General features: G+C 44.6%; 1 protein-coding gene across 1 annotated transcript in view; it reads left to right on the top strand.

Annotated features, from left to right (window-relative positions):
- Positions 1 to 22,458, top strand: part of LOC141101493 (intercellular adhesion molecule 5-like) — a 42,160-nt gene that overhangs the window by 14,924 nt on the left and 4,778 nt on the right. The window contains exons 2-6 of the mRNA XM_073590619.1: positions 14,329 to 14,592; positions 15,321 to 15,632; positions 16,941 to 17,228; positions 19,149 to 19,421; positions 21,427 to 21,660. Coding sequence (XP_073446720.1) covers positions 14,329 to 14,592; positions 15,321 to 15,632; positions 16,941 to 17,228; positions 19,149 to 19,421; positions 21,427 to 21,660 — 1,371 coding nt within the window. The remainder of the gene's footprint in view (positions 1 to 14,328; positions 14,593 to 15,320; positions 15,633 to 16,940; positions 17,229 to 19,148; positions 19,422 to 21,426; positions 21,661 to 22,458) is intronic.

The raw sequence follows: 22,458 nt of genomic DNA, 5'->3' as shown, positions 1-22,458 counted from the left end.
GGCACTGAAGAGGTTAACTGCAGAGATTTTTCTCCTGGCAGGAGCGCAGCAGAGAATTACCCTTCTCCTCCATGGGATCACCAACTCCTCTTAAAGGGAATGTTTCTCACCATTGCTATAGCAGCTCCTGGACAGATGGCGCCTGTCTGCTGCTGTACGTGTTATGGAAGGTCTTTAGTATCGGGATGAGGGTAGGAAACGATGGCCGCAAACTCCCAGCAGTTCTACATCAGTTTATAGATAAGAAAAGACAGATTGGGGAATCATGCGAATGTGATGGAGCCAAACATTCATTGCATTTAGTTCTTCATCAAGTTAAAGGTGTGTTCCCATCTCCAAGATCCTGTCCCAATATATAGTAGGTGTAATAATAATAATAATAATACTATTAGCAAATACTCCAATAGAAATGTAGTATAGTTCTCCTGATTAGCTATGTCACTTACCACGTATGCAAGGCATTGCAGTAGCTTAGGTATACCTGGTTACCACTAACAGCTAATTGTCACTAAGAGTTGGCGCATCCATGGACACCTAAGCTACTGCAATGCCCTGCACATAGGGTAAGCAACAGTTACATCAATGCCCTGCATATGGGGTAAGCAACAGCTACAGCAATGCCCTGCACATGGGGTAAGCAACAGCTACAGCAATGCCCTGCACATGGGGTAAGCACCAGCTACAGCAATGCCCTGCACATGGGGTAAGCAATACAGCTTATCAGAAGAACTATACTACATTTCTAATTGGAGGAATTTTCTGATATTATTATTATAATTACACCCACTACACACTGGGATACCTTTTGCCCACCAAAGGTCTTTTTTGAGGACATGTTGCAATAAAAAAGGGCAAAGATAAAGCAAATAATAATAAAAACCTTACATCCGCCATTATATTATCTGAGCTGAGCACTGTGTAATAAGAGACAAATGGCTTCCTCTCCCATGTAATCATCTCATCTTCCTCTGGGCCCGGGCTTTGGAAACAATGAGCAAGGGAAGAGCCTGATTGTCACGATACTGATCATTACCGCCATTCGTCGTGTGCGGGGGACTGTATGGGGCACATGTATAGCAACACACCTTGATCTAAAGGGGGTTGTATGTGGGAGGAATGTCCCCTAGACCAATGCTTCCATAACATGGCATCGAACAAGTCAAAATCCAGCACAATCTTACCATAGGGAGAATTCGATCAAATGCATAAGTAGGTAAAGTAAAGGCCCCATCACACACAGCTAGCGAGATCGCTGTGTGTAACGGGGAGCAGCGACCCCCCCCCCCCCCCGTCGGGTATCGCTGACCGTGCTCGATCGGCCTGGGCCATTTTTTGATGGCCGGTCTTCCACTGGCCAGCATGCATCGCTGCGATCAGGACCAGCGACACTGCTGGACGCTGGTTTCTTATGTAAACATCGGGTATCCAGAAGCCGCGGCTCTTGGTTACCCGCTATTTACCTTGGTAACCAGCTTGCTCGCTGGTCCTGATCGCTGGAGGGGCTGTCTATGTGACAGCTCACCAGCGATCAGCCTAATAATGTCCCAGCGATCCCATCCATGTCGGATCGTTGGTGGGATCGCTGGGACATCGTTATGTGTAACGGGGCCTTAAGACCCCATGCATTTCTATGGGCCCTGTAATATGGCTGTGTGCATGATGCCTCACGTGGTGCTCATTCAGATGAATCTATTCTCTTTCATTCTGGAAGTCTAAGACAAAGGGATTCTCCCCCTCTCTTTAATGTCCATTTCCAATAAAAAGACACCTCAGTGAAATAGACTCATTTACTGAAACAACCCCTCTAACAATACGAGCGGCGGGTCACTCGTGAATAGCGCCAGCATCCAGAGTCCTTCCTGCTCACAATTACATTGCATTTTCCATAGTATTTCACACTCCAGAAAAAGACCCATCACTCTTTCATGGCACAGCTTTGCGGACGGAAATTGCACAAATCTCACTAGTATGGACAACAAACAAACCCTATCTATAGTCCTACAGTCTCATGTTACTTCCACCACCCCCCTACACCACCGTCTCCACCCCCATCATCTACCATTTGTAAAAGGAATGGAGTAAAATGTGACTGCAGGATCTGACTACACACAGCTTTGTAGTCTGTTACCATGGCGACACATAGGAACTAGTGATGAGCGAGGATACTTGTTGCTCGTTTTCCCGAGCATGCTCTGGTGATCTCCGAGTATTCTGGCGTGCTCGGAGATTTAGTTTTCGTCGTCTCAGCTGCATGATTTGCGACTTGTAGACAGGCTGAATACATGTGGGAATTCCCTAACAAACAGGCATTCCACACATGTATTCAGCCTGTCCAGCAGTCACAAATCATGCAGCTGAGACAACGAAAACTAAATCTCCGAGCACGCCAAAATACTCGGAGGACACCCGAGCATGCTCAGGAAAACGAGCAACAAGTATACTCGCTCATCACTAATAGGAACCAATTCATCACAGCTTTTATGACAGAAAAGCGCTGTAAAAACTTTGAAAAGCCGCGACTTTTTGCATTTTCACACCAGTTTCCATCAGCCTCTGCCGAAATGAGGGAACTGGGGAGGAGCCAGGATGGGGCATGCCCTCGCCCACATAAATTAATGAAATGTGCTGCCAATTTTGTGCTCCAGAAATGCTACTCCAGTCCCTGAGCAGAAGTGTTATCAAACATACGGATTAAGAACAGGTTGTTCAAGTAGTAGACAACCCCTTTAAAGCTGAAATCCCTACTACTGGCATCACCGGTATATCACACCTGATACTCTACTGCAAGCCGGGGATCTGAGACAACTCTGATCCCGGAGGTTTAAGGGTATGTGCACATGTTGCGGTGTAGTGACCCGGTCCAGACTGGGTATGTCCCTTTAAGTAACCCTGGACCGTGAGTAGCTTTTGTACACCTCAACTCAGCCCTAAGTTCTCCTTTTAGGCTGTGTGCACACGCTGCGGATTTTGCTGCGGTTCCGCAGCGGTTTTGGCCGCTGCGGACCCGCAGCAGTTTTTGCTGCGGTGTACAGTACAATGATTCCCTATGGGAATCAAAAACCGCAGTGCAGACAGTGCGGAATTTTCCGCGCGGATTATCTGCGGTTTTCAATCCGCAGAAAGAATTGACATGTCAATTCTTTCTGCGGATTCTCCTGCGGTTTGTCATCTCCTCCATTGAGGAGATGAAAAACCGCAGGGCAAAACCGCAGAGCAATCCGCATTTAAAACCGCAGGTCTTTTGACCTGCGGTTTCACCTGCGGATTGTACAAAATCCGCGCGGATGAATCCGCACCTTTTCCGCAGCGTGTGCACACAGCCTTACTGTTATATGGTGTAAATGAATCCGTTACTCACTAATCTCATATATTCATGAATCATAGAATCGTAGAGTTGGAAGGGACCTCCTGGGCCATCTGGTCCAACCCCCTGCTCAAAGCAGGATTCGCTAAATCATCCCAGTCAGATGTCTGTCCAGCCTCTGTTTGAAGACTTCTATTGAAGGAGAACTCACCACCTCTCGTGGCAGCTTGTTCCACTCATTGATCACTCTAACTGTCAAAAAGTTTTTTCTAATATCTAATCTGTGTCTCCTCCCATTCAGTTTCATCCCATTGCTTCTAGTCTTTCCTTGATTTATATATTAATCTCACAATGTGAAGTCTGACACAAGAATTGAGAGTTATCCTATTGGTCGGTGACCCTGTCACCAAGGTTCTATGGGAGGAGCTACCTCCAGTCTCTGTGGAGACTAGACAGAGTTCTGGAAGGTTCCCTGAGGAGTCTGGTTCAAGATGTGACCCAGAGCAGACCTCTGCGATGACCACATGGTCCAGATCCATAGCCCTACTAAAAATTAAAAAAATGTAAAAAAAAAATGTATTAAAAAGTCACCTATACACCCAAAATTGTACTGACCCAAGTTAATATTTCATTGATACCACCACTTCATTAAAAAAGAGAAAAAATTATAATATTATTATACCCCCAGGCTCCTGTCTAATCAGTTATTAAAATGTATAGAATTCATTATATGTAACCACAAAGTAGGTTCCATTAGAAAAATACGACGTGTCCTACAAAAAAAACACAACATCTAAATAATAATAAAGGCCAAAAAGAAAAAAAAAAAAGAGGCCAAAGTTTGGTTGTGGCAGTGAGGGGGTTAATCCAGAGCAGTTCTAAATTAGCGCTATGGGTCCTATTATTGGGAGTGAGATTTGGGATGCTGCTCCATGGGAGAGGGCATCTGGAGTATGTTCGGTATGACAGGCATCTCATGGGAGTTTCATCAGAACTAAACACTGGTGAAGCCAGCTGCTCGGCCCGGTCGGTCTCTCCTGTACCTCGCCGTTTCTAGGTCCGTGGGTAATTTTCAAGTTCCTGCTCACAAATTTATAATAAAACTTGTTTTACTAATCCCAGGAACCCCCGAATCCTGTTTATTAGGCAATCCCTGCATGTCTTGCTCCTGTCAAACGGCCGCGAGACATGCAGCCACGGGGACTGGAACATAGTATTGGAGCACCCTCAGATAACACCTTATCTCAGCACGTTGGTTCAGCACTAATCCCCAGCGATCAGCTAGTTATAACCTTGTGGATAGGTAATAACTTACCCCTGTGTCATCAGAAAATGACTTATTGTTTCAATCAGGGTTTTGTGTTCAATTAATTTTTTTTTCACATTTTTGCCCTTTTTTTAATTTTTTTTTAATAAATATCACGATCCATAAAAAAAAGACTAGAAGACTTTTTCACACTGACCACTGGGGCTTTATTACACTCTAGTTTCCTAATGTTTCAGGAAATGCACATGTACATTAACAGCACTAGTATTGAAGCATCTAGTGAGCGTGTGCAAATGTCATCATGAAGGGAAAGAGAGCAGGTGAAGATGTGATATCGTCTATTGTGATTGATGGACCCTGTGTTATCAGCTGCGTATAGGGGTCAGGGGCGGACATAGACAGAAAAGAGTCCTGTGCATGGACAGTATTTGAGACCTTAAGGTCCAATAGTCCATCCTAATGAAAAATTCCACCTGTTTTGGAGGTGGCAGTGGTCCACTTACCAATTTGCACCAATGATATGTTTTCCTCTGATGAAGGTGTTACCTGTCGTAATCCTGCCTGTGCTGATAATAAGTCTGCTGAAAAGTCATCCTGAAAGAACAGGAAGTATGAATGTAAAGTAGGTCGTTTTCTGATGACACATTCCCTTTAAATGTCTGTGTGCCGCCTCGTTTACCCTACAACCAGACCCCAAGCTAAGAATTATTTTTGCATTTTAGATGAATTAAAAATGTTGCACCCGTTGATTTGCATTGATTGAGCCGCTGTCAACCATTGCTATTGTGCAGGGGTAAGGACCATGCCCCCAGGAGTGCAGTGAACATCCTGGCATGTGCTGGGGGAGCTGAGAGGAGGAGAAAAAGCCGTCCCTCTTTTCCTATTCCGGTACACACCGATATGTCAGTTACACTCCTGTGGGCATGCACTCCACACCATTTACCACCCGCACAGTGGCATTGAGTGACAGTGGTCCAGGACTAGTACACTGATTGCGGATAGGGAGAAAATGGACAAATAAATTCTGTTTTTAAACACATTTATGACTAATACAGGCACCACTATAGGGGTTGTCTGCAGCCTTGTGAATCCTCACATCGGGCACCATCAGGATTCTACGGTGGTGGCACCAGGAGCGGTAAGTCACATGGCTGCAAGTATGGGATATGCCTACTCCTGGCCACATTCTGACTAGATGTTTGTGGCCTTGCTCAATGCACTTTTATAGAACAAGGACACGTATGTCTAGTCGGCACCGGAGAATCCTGACAGCGCACACAGTGCTCACTGTGAGGATTCACAAGTCTGCAGTTACATTGACTGACTGCAGACTTTCGCTCCAAACCTGGACAACTCTTTAAAGAGCGTATTAGGAAGATGATAAAGGGCCTTTAATACCTTCTTGGGGTAAATCCTGATGACAAATTCCATTTAATATTTTTTTTCTATATTTGAGCACGGACAAAAGTTTTTCATTAACAAAATATAGAGTTCTCTTTAAAGGTTTTTCCAGGCGAGAGATGATTATGCTCTGGCTCTCTTCCATTCTGGGCATACACGTCAGAGGTTCTTTGGGGGCGTTTACTTTTTCTCGTGCGGCGCTGGCCAATCAAAACATGACTGTAGCGTAAAGTTCTGTGGTGCACGCCCAGTAAGTTGAAGGGAAATGTTGCATCATTATTAACAGGGGAGAACAACTTTGGAACTGAGGGACACAAAAATAAAAGAAAAACTGTTCCAGAATCAGTGGAGAAGAGATAACTGAAGAAGGGGCTGGAGTCACACTAACCGATGCAAAATACGGTCCGTAGTTTACAGGCGTAATACGGATGAATGACCCCTAAATAGTGCTCCGTATGTCATCCGTAAGCAAGGTGTGGTTGCGTATTTTGCGCATGTCAGCATCTGTATGTAATCCGTATGCAATCCGTATGGCGAGATTTTCTCGCAGCCTTGCAAAATGGACATTTAACGGTTTTGAGGCCTGCAAACAATTTATATCATTAGCCTGCACCCTATTTATTGGCTCAGGAACAGGTGGCTGCCTCCATTCTGTCCATTTGTGACCTTGCCTTCACTAGGTGTGTTGGGGTTGTATGTGCAACATGGCAGACAGTCTGACTTTCAACACAACTGAGCAGGTTCTCTTTACCTGGCTTTTGTCACGCCGCTTTGGCCAACCATACCCAGTGACAGTGGATCCGCGGAGGAGGAGACGCATGTGGGGTCTATCCACTTTTGAGGCAACGACTCACAAGAGGTCATTTTCACCGCCTCTATTCTTCTCTGCGGGAGCATCCGGAGAAATTTTACCAGTACTGTCGCATGAGCCTTGTAACATTTGATCGACTCTTGGAGACAGTGCGCCCTGGGATAACCTTTCAGGACACAAGGATGCGCAGAGCGATATCTGCAGAGGAGCGACTTCTACTCACAATACGGTATGTACTACACGACCACATTCTCTATGTTCATGATGTGTGTGCTAAAGTAAGTATTTATTGCTTCTTGGACTAAGTTTAATGCCCTCATCTTAGTCCACCTATATATTTCAACTTACAGACCAGAATGTTATGTGGAATATGTGCTGAATATCACTTAGTAATTGTGCAACCAAATATGTGTGTGTTATTTGCTCTGAATTCCTAACAAGTTTGGTATGACTGTACCTGCTTTTTTTGGAATTTGTGCATTCTAAAATCTTCCTTTTCTGTTGTTCTTCAGCTTCCTGGCCACTGTCCTGTCTTATGCCGCCCTCCACCATGAGTTTCTCATTGGAAGATCTACCATTTCTGGCATAGTCAGGTCGACATGTATTGAAATATGGACAAGACTCCATCAAGTGGTCATGCCCGAGGCCAGGATGGAAGACTGGTTGAGGATATCAAGGGACTTTGAGGAGGACTGCCAGTTTCCTAATTGTATTGGGGCCCTTGATGGCAAACATATCCGGGTGCGTAAGCCGCCGAACTCTGGTGCCCAATTCTTCAATTATAAACAATACTTTTCTGTTGTATTGTTGGCTCTGGTAGACCCTCAATACAAGTTTATAATTGTTGACATTGGGGCCTATGGAAGGACGGGAGACTCTAGAGTCTTCAATACTTCCATTATGGCTGGGTGGCTACGCACCAACCAGTTGGATCTACCACCACCACGCCAGCTACCAGGCTCCACTCAAGAATCAGTCCCTTATGTCCTAGTGGCAGATGAGGCGTTTCAGTTATCGCACGATGTCATGAGGCCATATCCCCGGCGCAACCTTGACCACAGGTGCAGAATTTTTAACTTGCGACTATCACGTGCTCGGTGACTGGTGGAGTGTTCCTTTGGGATTCTTTGTGCCAAATGGCGGGTACTCCAGTCTGCCATTCAGCTGAGTGAACAAAATGTTAATGAAGTTGTCAAAGCCTGTGTTGTTCTGCATAACTTCACCAGGATACATGATTGTTCCTCCTCTGATGGTGTTGTGCGTAGGGCGAGACCACCTATCAACCCTCAATGTAGACCACTCTCTGGCCTCAAAGTGCGTGATATTTTCACTAATTACATTATGTCACCTGAGGGGGAAACTTCTTGGCAAGAGAATGCTGTGTCTATGTTATAATTTTGGTTTTTCTGTGTGTCTAAATATATATATATTTCTACCCCTTCTGATTCTATGACTGTTTAATTGCATTGGTAAGCGTATGTTCGTATGCTGACACGGTGTTTGAGAATTGAGACAGAGACGTAAACTGGAGTAGACAAATTTTTACTTTTGCCTTTTTTTTTTTGTTTTTTTAAAGGCAAACATATTATTGCCCTATGACAAACTGGGGCAATGGGCCAAATTGGCCTTTTTGCAGATGTGAACATTTTAGAAATACAGAATTTTCACACGTATCCAAAAAACCAGAATGCAATAACAAAATTGCTACATTAGACATTTTGAATCCAAAGGAAAAAAGAGGTGTTCTCCATCATCAAAATTATATAAAAAAGATAAAACTCACATTTATTAGGAAGGTTTACTAATCATATTAATAAGCCACCATGACAGGCAAGGCTACCTTACGCGTTTCTGACACATATTACATGTCTGTAAAAAAGACTATATTTCACCGCGCTATACTGGGAAAGTCAAAGGATCAAAATAGACTACTCACTTGATAATACATAGAGAGAGCGTGATGTTCTTGAGGCTGTTCGCCTTGATTCTGGAATATATTTAGCTGCCAAAAAAGTGACTACTTGAATAAGGGCAGCACGCCTTTTCTCGGCATTATCAAGTCAGTCTTCTAATTTGATCCTTTGACTTTCCCAGTATAGCGCGGTGAAATATTGTGTTTATTACAGACATGTAATATGTGTCAGAAACGCGTAAGGTAGCCTTACCTGTCATGGTGGCTTATTAAAATGATTAGAAAACCTTCCTAATAAATGTGAGTTTTATCTTTTTTATATAATTTTGATGATGGAGACCACCTCTTTTTTCCTTTGGATTGGGATTTTGAGCACCAGTTGAACCACACTGGACATCTCCTGCCATCAGACCGCTTATGGACACTGATGTACAGTATGCGTAAACAATTTGCATGTTTTTATGCTGTTATAAATTGTGGAAAGTTGGGGAAGGAGAAGGCGGAAGAGCAGCCTGTGGTTGCTGCTGGCTACTTTGCCCAACTTGGCCATCGCCCTGTGTGGGGGCATACTGTTGCCCATGATGTGGGTAGTGTCCTTCCTCCTGGGATTGTTGGGGGTACTGGCCAGAGTAATAATGAAGAGGGGCATCTTGTTGGCTCTGGTAGGCCTGTGTCTCATACCCACCAATATAGCCATGTCGTCCCCAACCAGGTTGGGACCAGCCTCCAACACTGGGTGGGAAAAAGTGCCCATATTGGTGGGGTTGGCTAGAGGCTGACATTTGTGGCTGCTGTTGTGAAGGTTGGGTAGGGGGAGGAAGGAGGTGAGGTGTAGGCCCTCGTATTTGAGGATCTTCAGACCCTGCTTGAGCAAGCATCTGTGTGGGTTGTCTCATGCGCATTAGATTTCGGGGGGAAAGTTGCCACCTCTCCAGATATTCAAACAGCTCATATGGGGTATTGGGGGATGTGTTTGCATCAAGCAGGATCTGAAAACATCCTCGAATATGGAGCGTCACCTCACGGGAAAGGGCACGGAGATAAAGGGCCAGGCTACGTGAGTATGCCTCCTCCCCATCATCTGTATTCACTCTAGCCAGATAATTTAGGACCCCTGTGTCCACATTGGTCCTGGTATCTTGGGCAGGGATGTGGCGCCTTCTTCGTCCTGGCCGGGATGTTACAGCAGGCTGTGGGGAGCCCCGGATCTGGGCAGCTGGGCTGCTGCTCATGTTGCCCTGCTCCTCCAGTATGGGTGATAGTGCAGCAGCAGACGGTCCTGGTGGTGGGGTTTGGGGCGCAGGCAATGGGTTCTCCTGAGAGGATTCTTCACCTATGCTTCTTGCAGGGGGAGATGAGCCAGCCACCTCATCCCCTACAGGGTCAATTATGGGCTCTGTATCTGAGCCCGTTCCTCTATCCGTAAGGTTGGAGTGAGTTCTGTTATGAAATAGAACAGAGCCAAAAATACATTAATATTTTTGGCCCTGTAAAGTATGGGTGCAATGTGGTGTGAGGTATCTACTTACGGTCTCAGATCCAGAATAGGGGCGAGGAAGGAGAGGCGGTCATAATAAATGTATTTTCGTTTGACGTAGCCCGCATCCCCACTCCTGGACCGCTGCTGACGTTCCCGCCTGTACTGATCGCAGATGCTGCGCCAGCGTCTCATCACATCTTCCACTGCAATGTGACATTAAATATTCTCAATTACACATATTTGATAGGTCACATTTGCTACCAGTAGTCTAGGCATGTGGCCTTCTGGGGTGTGCTTTCTACCCAGGGTGGCATATCTAATTGGCCCATCCAGGCCAGATACACAGGGTCACAATAGTTCATGTATCAAGTAACTACACTTAATAACTTGGTTGGCCAAGAGGATGAGGAGCTTGTGGCCTGGGCCAAATTATGGCAGTGTAAAACCATGTGTCACATCAAAATCTACCCGCCTCATGAGGAAAAAAGTCCAAGCACAGGAAGGGGAGGGGGGGGTGATTCTATATGCATTTTTTGATGTGAGGTAATTTTAATCATTTTTTGGCCTCGTACTTACTCAGTTTCTGCTGCTCCTCACGTGGCCGATCACCAAAATCATGGAACATCTGGCGACATATGCGCCTCCATGACGCCTCCTTTCTTGCCCGGTTCTCATAATGGGCATCACGTTGGTCCCAGAGTTCTGGCCGCTCCTGCACCAGTACAATGAGCATCTCCACCTTCAGGAAATATGGACGCCATGCTGCTGCTGTACTCCGTGGAGGCGTACTTCCGGGATGTCTGGAGCGCTTTTTGAGCTCATTTGCATGTCTAGGATTCCTGATGATGGATTGGCCCATTTCCTGTCACCTGCCAAAAGACCTGCGTATTTCTCGCAAGTCACACGTGTGGTCCGTGTGTAATCCGTATTTTTTGCGCACCCATAGACTTGCGTTGGCGTATTACGGGCGTAGTACGCTGACAATCGCAGCATGCTGTGAATGGTACGGACCGTAGACTACGCCCAAGAAATATACGTCTGGTGCGAGGGACCCCATAGAGAATCATTGGTCCGTGTGTAAGGCGTGCTTTTAGCGCCTCTCACTCGGCCATGTTCCTCTCTAGTGTGACCCCGGCCTAATTCTGAATTCTGTCAAAGATCCTCTTAAAGCTACGTGCACACAAAGTCTTTTGCATGTAATTTCCGCCTGGAACCCTCTTTAAAATAGCCAAAAAAAATGACAGCTAAGCCGCTTCAGGAAAAAGACCACCGATGATTTCATGAAGCAGTTTCGCAGAGAGAAATTTAGCGACTCAGCCAGTGAAAGAGGGTGTTGTATGTACATACCCATAAAGAGGTTTTCCACTACCTGGAAAGCCCCTTTTTAAATTAAGGTTTCCTTTTTGTAAAGTACAATCTATACATATACTCACCTCCCATAATGGCGCCGTTACAGCAATATCGGCACCAGGTCTGCTGGGACTCACGTAGCACTGTTATGCCACATAAGCTCTGCAGTCAATCAGTCAGGGGTCTGGTCTTCACTTTTATTTGTGCTATTGACATGGATGTAGATGGCTGCATAAGCCATGAGAGCAAACATGTCTGCGGTAAGTGGCTCTGTCTGACTAATCAGCCTAGGGCACCAAAATACAGCGCCCTAGTCTTGTGCACAACAAGCCAGACCTCCGTTTACACTGACCTCAGGCCATCACTCTCAAAGGCTCTCATGGGTACAGAGATGGTAATGAAGGGTGGAATGGAGGTCTGTCCTCTTCACTGATGAGAACCACATTTGACTTGGACACAACAATAGCCAGAGATTTCTGTAGAGACTATTTTGGCAGGGAGGGAATGTCACATAGTGTAGGTCCTACTCCTGCGATTATGGTTAAGGGTGGCAAAACATACAGTAGCCGAACCCATTTAGTCTTCATTCCAGGTACACCAACATCTCGGGATTACATTGATTTGTTTGGGAAACCAGTGGTACAGCTGTTTCTCTAAAGTGTCCCAGAATCCGATTTTGAACAAAACGACATCAGACCACAAGTTTCTGGAGCTACTGTGAGCATTCTGTGTGGCCTGTATTACAATGTCCTCCATACTTGTCTCCCATCGAGCACATCTGGGACGTCATTGGTCAGTGATTACACAAGATGTGAGGCAGTGACCGGTGTCACATGTAGGGGTCGCTGTTTGTTCCCCCCAGGATGCACACAGAGGCGTATTGAGGCCATGGTTGTGGTTGCAATGCAGAATAAGTGTGAGTATACGTCTTGGACATGCTGGTTGTCCAAGACAGATTTAGGGAAAACCTGCTCTAGGTTTTTGTGTTTGAAATGGACTACAGGCTGATAGTAGTGCAGTCCGCTTCATTCCTGGCCCGGGTTTTTCATGTGGCCCACCTCCACAGATTCCAGTTAAAAACCCTGCAGTAAAGGGTTTGGGTGTGTCAGGGTCAGTGTTAGTTTAGTCTTGCAAGTGTGCAGAGCAGAAGGCTCTGCAGAGCTCCACCTGTGTGAGGCAACACAGGCAAGCAAAGCTGAAAAGCCTGGCACCCACAGCATACACAACAGTGCAGTTGAAGCGATGGCCGGGTGACCACCACAATTCAGGGAAACTACGGTGCACAAGATGAGGTGCAAGCAACAAAGGGTTAATTTATTTACAGGCAAGGAATGCAGTGTATAGGAAAATGCAGAAACGGGTATGCTATGGAAACAGACAATTTACAAGGATAATATTCTTTAGCTGGGCTGTCAAACAGCACGGAGCACCAACTATAACAGCTCACAGTATTTATTCAACTGGCAAGACAACACAGTAAAGGAATGTATGATGCTACACTAACTATAACCTATCTGGCCTTTGCTAACCTGGCCACACGGCTGCCTTGCTCTATCCATTGCAGCCTATCTTAAACCCTAGCATGTGCACAGAAGAGGTTAACACTCACAGTAGTGTTGGTATCTCATTCCAATCCACTTTGCAAGATGGTGCCCACTTCTTCCTGGAAGCTCTGTGCAATGTGGTCTTTTCCTTGTGTGCAGGTCCAGTGATGCTCCTAGAAACAGTGATTCCCTCCTCTGGATTCCTTTCTTGTCTTTTCTTCATGACTGCTCACAGCAACACAGATAAGCCACCTTGTTATCCCCAGAATAGTTTACAAAGTCACAGTCTCAGACTGAACGTTCTTTTCCTCACATCTCCAGGCAGGCTCGTCTGCTTCCTGCAGAAATCTCGGTTCTCAACTCACACACACAGAAAAGCAGCCCCTCCCCTCTCCAGTGCTGGAAGAAGAAACCACACAGTCTTTACTGCAGGGGAGAGAGAATGTCCCATTGCTCTAACCAAGGGGGGTGTTGTCTTTTAAAGTGGCAGCTTGTCTCTACAGCCCATAGCAACGCCACCCCCTTACACAGTCACCCATGGCAACTGGTCTCGGCGGTAGACTGTCCTGTGCCCGGCTGTGATCCAGAGGTTGACTGTCTTGTACCCGGTGATAAACCGGAGGATGACTGGTGTGTTTATTGACTGGAATCCAGAGGATATGGTTCCCAGCTGCGATCCAGAGAATATTGTGTGCTGTGTTTTTCTGTGAGTTGGCTATTGTTTTGAACTTTGCTGTGTCACTGCCTCATCACTGCTCAGTGGGGATGCCGCTGCACTATAAGGAGCTGCCAACAGGGGATCTTGATGATTTCCCAAGTGCATTTAGCGCAGCAGAACATCTTGGGGAATCGTATCAATATTTGGTGGAATATTCTCCCAATATAGGTTGTTTGATTGCTCACCAGTCTGTGGTCTCTGTCTGGTCCGTCACACACACCGTCGCAAATATAACTTGTGCTTTATTTTTAATATGAAATGATTCAAACAAGTCAACAACAACATACGGGCGAGTGGGACAGCTCCTCCATACCACCGCCTAAGGAGGACCATGAGAAAATCCGCCCAAAGCTGTCCTTCCCATGTTCCCCTCTTACTAATATAAACCTGAGGACTTCAACATCTATGAATTTACTGTAAGTTAGAAATATATATGTCTCCTAGGGGGCAAATATTGGTCTTCAGGGACTTCAGTTCTTATAATGTAAGGTATGGGAAGATGGTCATGTCAGTCCATTATACCTTGTGATTTCTTTTGCAGTGAGATCTGAGGACTTGGTGGAGGTCAAAGCCCACAGTTCTGTGCTGTTCGTCCCGTTTAACAAATCCGTTTGGCTAAACTGCTCGACTTCAGTTCCCAACAAAACATTCTATGAAACCAGATTAAGGAGGATCGATTTCATACGGGGGACAAACTGGGTGGCAGCAGAAGTTATTGTAGATGACTGGGAGAACTCAACATTATATTGCCTTTATATCGGAGATGGAAAGCAATCAACAAGTACCACCACAGTATTGGCATATGGTAAGTAGCATGTTACGTATCAGAGGCCAGAATCAGGGTGTTTTTTCTTAAAGGGGTTATCCATTTTTACTAGAAGGGTATCCCCCTACAAGCATCTCCTGCAATGAAACCTAGTAAACAAGTGTTCAATTTCCCTGCAGCACCACCGCAGGATAAATGAAGCATTACACATATTGTGTCCTCCAAGAGTGAAAGACTTTTTCTGTATCTGATTTTCTCTATGGCTAATAGAGCAGGGGAGGTCTTGATTTAAGAACATCTCTAGAGGAGAAAACAAAACAAGTGATTGGCTGAGAGGCCATTTCCTATATGAAAAGGAAGTTGGAACCCAGAAATCTGTGTAACGGGAGTGGTGGGATTTAGTGTATTGAGTAGCATTTTTTTTACAAAATTTTGAGCTTATTTTATATAGATTATTGGTCGGTGAACCCCATTTAAACTCAATGGCAGCCGTAAAAGTCTCTATGTGGAAAGCTCCCACCAGTGAGGAGTTTAGGAAAACACTGCGGGGTCAGTTTATTGAGACTGGTGCCTCTTATTAATACATTTATCCCATCTTTGATGATCTAAAGATAGCGTCTAAAATGGCAGGCATAGATTTGCCTCTCTTTCTATCTTAATTGTTAATAAATTGGAAAAATTATCCCTTTTTTGTAGCCCCTTTGGGTTTTCTCATCATTTTTTACCAATTTAAAAAAAAATATTAAAAAAAATGAATATTGTTGCAGCTTTGCCATCCAACGTCACTATAGAGATGGCGACTGAAGTGGAAGAAGGAGAAGAATATAAGATCAACTGTACAGTCCATGAAGTTGCTCCTTTGGAGTATCTTACCATAAACTTCTTCAGGGGAGAGGAGGTCATCGCCAGTAGGTCGTATAATGGGCCGCATGTGGTGGATAAACGGACAGTGAGTCACGTCTACGAATTCAAGGCTAGCCGCAGAGACAACCGTGAGAACTTCACCTGCGAGGCCGTCCTACAACTTGGGTCAGAAACCAAAAGCGTTAAGTCCCCAGAGGTCACTGTACAGACCTACGGTACGTTATATTACACCTTGAATTAGTGAATTATGGTCCATAGTCCTAAAAAATGGGATGCTTCATTGAATAAGAACTTTATTTTAAATGTAATGTATTTTTTCAATTTTGGTGGGAAATCCTCCACCCATATCACAATCTGTTAAAAATAATAGTTAAAAAAAAATACTGCAATTCTTACATTGGCCACTAGGGCAAGATTAGACTAATTTTCTGTTACTTCTGGAAATGCACATGTACATTAGCAACAGCAACCAAACCCCATCTTTGACACTGATGCAGCTAATGAGCGTGTGCAAAAGTCATTGCGATTGGAGGGGGAGGAAGTGAGCTGTGATTTTACTACTAACTTTATTATTTTTTTAAAAAGAAGATTGGGATATGAAAAAAAAGTTGACAAAAATAATAAAAAAATACATGTAACGCAAAACCTTGATATAATCAGTATGTCATTTTCTGATGAGAGCATCCCTTTAAGGGTCTAAAAGCATAAAAAAGAAATAGCCATATACACCGCAGCCCTGGGAGGTTTCAAAGTGGTCTGGGCCTCCATAATGTATCTCTTTAATGAGTTTTGCACATTCTTGGCCTGCCTGGTCATCTCACACAAGGGACGCACTTAGTGAGGTCCTTGTTACCTGGACTGGTTTAGGAAAAAATATAACTAGTGAAGAATGTAATTCTTTCTGCTACCACTAGGGGTGGTGTCAATTGCATAGGAAGGTATTGTTGTGTCAATCAGATCTGTAAAAATCCCTATGCTGTGAGCTCCCCCTGGTGGTAGCTGCAGGCACAATTTCACCATGTTACCGTATAGATTGGTGAAGGAGAAGAGAGGATGAGGATTTTTTTAATTAAATAAAAGATCCTAGAATTTTATGAAAAATCTTATTACATGTTGTCTCACTATATATATAAAAACAGCAAGGTTTCTGATATTTTTGAAGAATATTTAGAATTGAGAGTCCTCAGTGGTTGATACCTTTTAGTGGCTAACTGAAAAGATGGTAACACATTGCAAGCTTTCGAGACTACTCAGGTCTCTTCATCAGGCTAGACTAATACAAAATCTGAAGAGTCACATATGTTGTATTAGTCAATGCCTGATGAAGAGACCTGAGTAGTCTCGAAAGCTTGCAATGTGTTACCATCTTTTCAGTTAGCCATTAAAAGGTATCAACCACTAAGGACTCTCAATTCTAAATATTCTTCTATCTACTGGCTAACACGGTACAAAGATATACATCTTTCCTGATATTTTTGAATCATCTACCTTGCATTAAAGTATATTTTTTATTATAATATCAGCATTGCCAGAAGGTCCTGTAATATCAGTGCAGAAATGGATAAAAAGAGGGACATTGACTACGGTGGAGTGTCAGATTGCAAATGCATTTCCCCCTGAAAATGTGAACTTGAAGATGCTCTTTGACGACACCCAACTTGATGTCGTCATTGCCCAAACCAATAAAGGAAGCATAAATGGCATGGCTGAGCTGAATACCACAGATTCAAGTCTGGGATTGAAGACAATCAGATGTGAATCTAACTTATTTACATTGATACGGGACTCAAAAGTGGAAGTTAATATTTATGGTAAGTCCAGTCACATAGAAGAATCAAAGCCAATCCAGGTATGTGATGTATTTTATCCAAAGCCCTAGTCAGTCCAGTTAGTTGATATGTTTTATCAAAAGCCCTAGCCAGTCCAGATATTTGATGTGTTTTATCAAAACCCCTAGTCTTTCCAAGTATTTCATGATTTTATCCAAAGCCCTAGCCAGTCCAGGTATTTGATGTGTTTTATCAAAAGCCCTAGTCAGTCCAGTTATTTGATGTGTTTTATCAAAAGCCCTAGCCAGTCCAGATATTTGATGTGTTTTATCAAAACCCCTAGCCAGTCCAGATATTTGATGTGTTTTATCAAAAGCTCTAGCCAGTCCAGTTATTTGATATGTTTTATCAAAAGCCCTAGCCAGTCCAGATATTTGATGTGTTTTATCAAAACCCCTAGCCAGTCCAGATATTTGATGTGTTTTATCAAAAGCTCTAGCCAGTCCAGTTATTTTATATGTTTTATCAAAAGCCCTAGCCAGTCCAGATATTTGATGTGTTTTATCAAAACCCCTAGTCTTTCCAAGTATTTCATGTGTTTTATCGAAAGCCCTAGTCAGTCCAAGTATTTGATGTGTTTTATCCAAAGCCCTAGTTGGTCCAAGTATTTGATGTGTTTTATCCAAAGCCCTAGCCAGTCCAGATATCTGATGTGTTTTATCCAAAGCCATAGCCAGTCCAGATATTTGATGTGTTTTATCCAAAGCCCTAGCCAGTCCAGATATTTGATGTGTTTTATCAAAAGCCCTAGTCTTTCCAAGTATTTCATGCGTTTTATCCAAAGCCCTAGTCAGTACGGATAATAGATGTGTTTTATCCAAAGCCCTAGCCAGTCCACATATTTGATGTGTTTTATCCAAAGCCCTAGTCTTTCCAAGTATTTCATGCATTTTATCCAAAGCCCTAGCCAGTCCAGGTATTTGATGTGTTTTATCTCAAGCAGTAACAGCTGTTGTATCGTGACTATTACATCAGGTGCTCTTGAGACAATCCTCAATTTGCAAAAATGCTTTCTCATGAAGTGCTCAAATGAGGGAGTTGAATCTTTCTGAGACTGCAGTAGTCAGTAAAATTGTGCTAAATTTGGAGAAACTACCTGTAATATTAGTTGTGTTAGGCCGGGGTCACACTTGTGAGAAACTCGCACGAGTCTCACATCTCAATACCTGGCACAGCCGCCAGCACTCGGGAACAGAGTGTGTGGCTGCATGTATTTCTATGCAGCTGAGCGCTCCGGTCCGAGAGACGGTGGCAGTACCGGGTATTGAGGCGCGAGACTCGTGCGAGTTTCTCGCAAGTGTGACCCCAGCCTAATTTAAATAGTTTTTGTTTACTTGACTTATTGCAAAAAATAAAAATAGAAAGTTTAGAAATGTAGCTAATGAACCATATTTACAATGTGGGCTGAGTAATTTTGAATTGTGACTGTATGTCGAGAATTGGACCAAATAGTGCAGTGTTAAGAATGGAGAGGTGGCTCCCTCAAGTCCTTTCTTGCAGAGCTCTGAAAATTGCTGAGGCCTCTTGCCGCATGGGCAGCCACTAATCCATTCCTTGCAATGCATGTCGGGGCCCATATTCTCAAGATAGATGTAGGTCCCACTTGTAGTACTCACACCTATGGGGTATTTATTACTTATCTGAACGATCCACCATAAATGTCCCGGATGGGAGAAGCCCATAAGGCAAAGACAATCTACTGAAAATATTGAGACAGATTACACTTGTGTCCAACCAACCCCATATTACAATGTGGCCACCATGGTGTCAAAGTGAAAACCGGTGGTAGTAGTACCTGCCCTCTTTGGATACACTCTTGCCTAATTATGGGGCCTTTAGAATGGCAGTAGGTGTCAGGTGCTGCCTATACTCTTAGTAACACTTGTTCAATCTTCTTTTCAGAGTATCCTGAAATTATTTTTCATCTATCCTACAACATTGTAGACCTGGATCAGAAGGTGACGGCTTCCTGTAATATAACTAATGAACATCCAGAGGGTTATGTTCTATCCATCATTATGGATGGTAAAGAAGAGCTGTCGGTTGAGAACTCTACGGTCATCCACACATTCACTGCAAGTCGGAGGACTCCGAGCGTATCCATCACCTGCATGGCACATATTGCTGGAAATCCAAACATATCCCAATCCTCTTCACAGACCCTAGGAGTAATTTGTAAGTGGTTTGTAGCCATATTTGAGGTTATTAATTTCAACCATGGCAGACAAGCGTGAGGACTCTACCAAATCCTGGAGTTTATATAAATCATTTTAAAGGAGTAAATGTAGACCCGCAGGTTTCAAAGGTACACATCGGGTAACTAAGTGACGCGCGCCGCTTAGTAACCCGATATTTACCATAGATACCAGCTCCCAGCGCCTGCTTACCGCACTGGGAGCTCGCTGATCGTTGCTCTCCCGCTGCCATTCGCAGCAATGCACACTGGCCAGCGGGAGAGCAACAATCAAAAAATGGCCCAGGACGATCCTGCACGATCAGCGATACCCGGCGGGGGACCGGTCGCTGATATGGGTCACACACAGCGAGATCTCTGGCGAGATCGCTGTGGCGTCACAAAATCAGCGATCTCGCTGTGTGTGATGGGGGCTTAAGTGGCTTTCCGCTGTGAGATTTGGGATGAGCCACACCTTATTTAAACTCCCAGCAGTTTGATGGGAGTTGCCAGTTATAGTTACTGACTAGAAATGAGCAAATAAATATCCAATTCAGATTACGATCGCCATATTTGTAATATTCGCCATTGGAGTAAATGGGAGTACAGATGAGCGAATATGTTCGGACACGATTGTCAAACATAAATTCGGCACAAATATAGCACTAATATGGCAAATTCTGATCGTTTTCCGAACATATTCACTCATCTTAAGTACTTACCCTGGTATGTTTTATTGTGATACTCGGCCTGGCTTATCTGATACCCATTGCTGACCCTGGACTGGTTTAACCTTCCATTTTTCTGATGATTCTGCTTCTGTCCCTGTCCTTCCGGCTCTGACCTCAGCTATCTCCTGATCTCGTCCTTGACTTTGTCCGGTATCTGCCACCTCTGGTTTTAACAAGACTTGTCAACTTTCTGTGGCATGCTCACTCAATCAGCCGGCAGCCACTCCATGGATGTAACCTAGGAGCCGGCAGCTACTCTGTGGATGTAACCCAGGAGCCGGCAGCCACTCTGTGGATGTAACCCAGGAGCCGGCAGCCACTCTGTGGATATAACCCAGGAGCCGGCAGCCACTCCGTGGATGTAGCCCAGGAGCCGGCAGCCCAGGAGCCGGCAGCCACTTCGTGGATGTAACCCAGGAGCTGGCAGCCACTCTGTGGATGTAACCCAGGAGCCAGCAGCCACTCTGTGGATGTAACCCAAGAGCCGGCAGCCACTCTGTGGATGTAATCCAGGAGCCGGCAGCCGCTCTGTGGATGTAAGCCAGGAGCCGGCAGCCACTCCGTGGATGTAGCCCAGGAGCCGGCAGCCACTTCGTGGATGTAACCCAGGAGCCGGCAGCCACTTCGTGGATGTAACCCAGGAGCAGGCAGCCACTCCTTGGATGTAACTCAGGAGCCGGCAGCCACTCCGTGGATGTAACTCAAGAGCCGGCAGCCACTCTGTGGATGTAAGCCAGGAGCCGGCAGCCACTCCGTGGATGTAACCCATGAGCCGGCAGCCACTTCATGGATGTAACCCAGGAGCCGGCAGCCACTTCATGGATGTAACCCAGGAGCCGGCAGCCACTCCGTGGATGTAACTCAAGAGCCGGCAGCCACTCTGTGGATGTAAGCCAGGAGCCGGCAGCCACTCCGTGGATGTAACCCATGAGCTGGCAGCCACTTCATGGATGTAACCCAGGTGGCGGCAGCCACTCCATGGATGCAACCCAGGAGCTGGCAGCCACTCCATGGATGCAACCTAGGGGACCCTGTTGTAAGCCCAGATCCCTGTACAAAGGTTCCCATGGAAGCCCTAATAAGAGTTTTCCCTTACAATAGATAGATAAGAGATAGATATTTTTCTTCTGTGGAGATTTCATGAATATGTGTGATTGTTTGACATTATGACATAACAACTTCCAATTTTCTGGCAGACTGCAGACATACTAAAAAAGTTCATGTGATGTGTCAGCCATTAATAATTTGCAATATATTTCTTTCTTTTCCATTTTAGACCCCCCAGAGTTCACTGAAATATTATGTCCCTCAACTTTACTTCTGGTAGAAGGAAATAGACCATTTTCATGTCGGGCTGACGGAAACCCAGAGCCAACAGTGAAATGTTATAGTGGTGAACATAATATCAGTGACTCGGGTACAGTGACGAGAGACATGTCCGGGCTTTATAACTGTCAGGCAACAAACATCAAAGGAGACAAGTGGAAAGCTGTCGACGTCACAGTGCAATGTAAGTCTGCTGCTATGACCGTGAGTGCATGCTGAGTATACAGAACAACGTGCTGGTACTTGTAGTTTCACGACAGCTGGAAGATACAAGGTTACCAATAAGTACAGTAATTACCTTTTTAATGAGTCATCAGCTGCAGGAGGGAGAGAAGCTTCTGAAAAGCACCTTCTGCCCCTAGGCACTCCGCGTCTTTTCAATGGATGCCATGTAATACCTCATTTCTCCAGTAGTTGGAGCTGTAGGAAAAATGTGCAGATATCTCATTGCAAAAAAGAAGGTAGTCCTAATTCCGAGACTCCCTACAAATATCTGTAGTCTGATAACTGACACTGGCTGCCAAGTTAATTTTCAGAAGCCACAAAATAGGAAATGACGCTTTACCTGATGCTTATTGAAATCAATGTAATGCATGGATAGGCTGGGTCCTCAAGGCTATGAAATGCTTTTTGTGGCCACTCTCAGCTCTGCCTAATAGATAATTGAGTATACATTTAGTAACATTATTACCCAGGTTTCCCTTAAGCTGATAGAAGCAAAAAGAAAGCTGTAAAAAAAATTATAAATTCACAGATTAACAGCTTCCTCCTTCCCATAGGTGGCTATGTAGAGTCAAAAAGAACTATTTTGCATTTTTTTCCCAGCAAGCATTGCCTAAAGTCTCCCTAATTTATACAATACCTTTAAAAGAAAACTCTTGTGTCCTACAAATTCTTGTCATATTTATACCGTGGGGAATGTCTCTTATTGTCCGGAGGGGGTGTTCTGGCATTGAAATGAGAACTGGTTGTTTCCTCCTCC

This window comes from Dendrobates tinctorius, unplaced genomic scaffold, assembly GCF_039654945.1.
Source record: "Dendrobates tinctorius isolate UK_male_01 unplaced genomic scaffold, ASM3965494v1 ptg000118l, whole genome shotgun sequence".
Classification (NCBI taxonomy): Eukaryota; Metazoa; Chordata; class Amphibia; order Anura; family Dendrobatidae; genus Dendrobates; species Dendrobates tinctorius.
The sequence above is the reverse complement of the archived record's forward strand: the minus strand, read 5'-3'. Positions and strand labels throughout refer to the sequence as shown.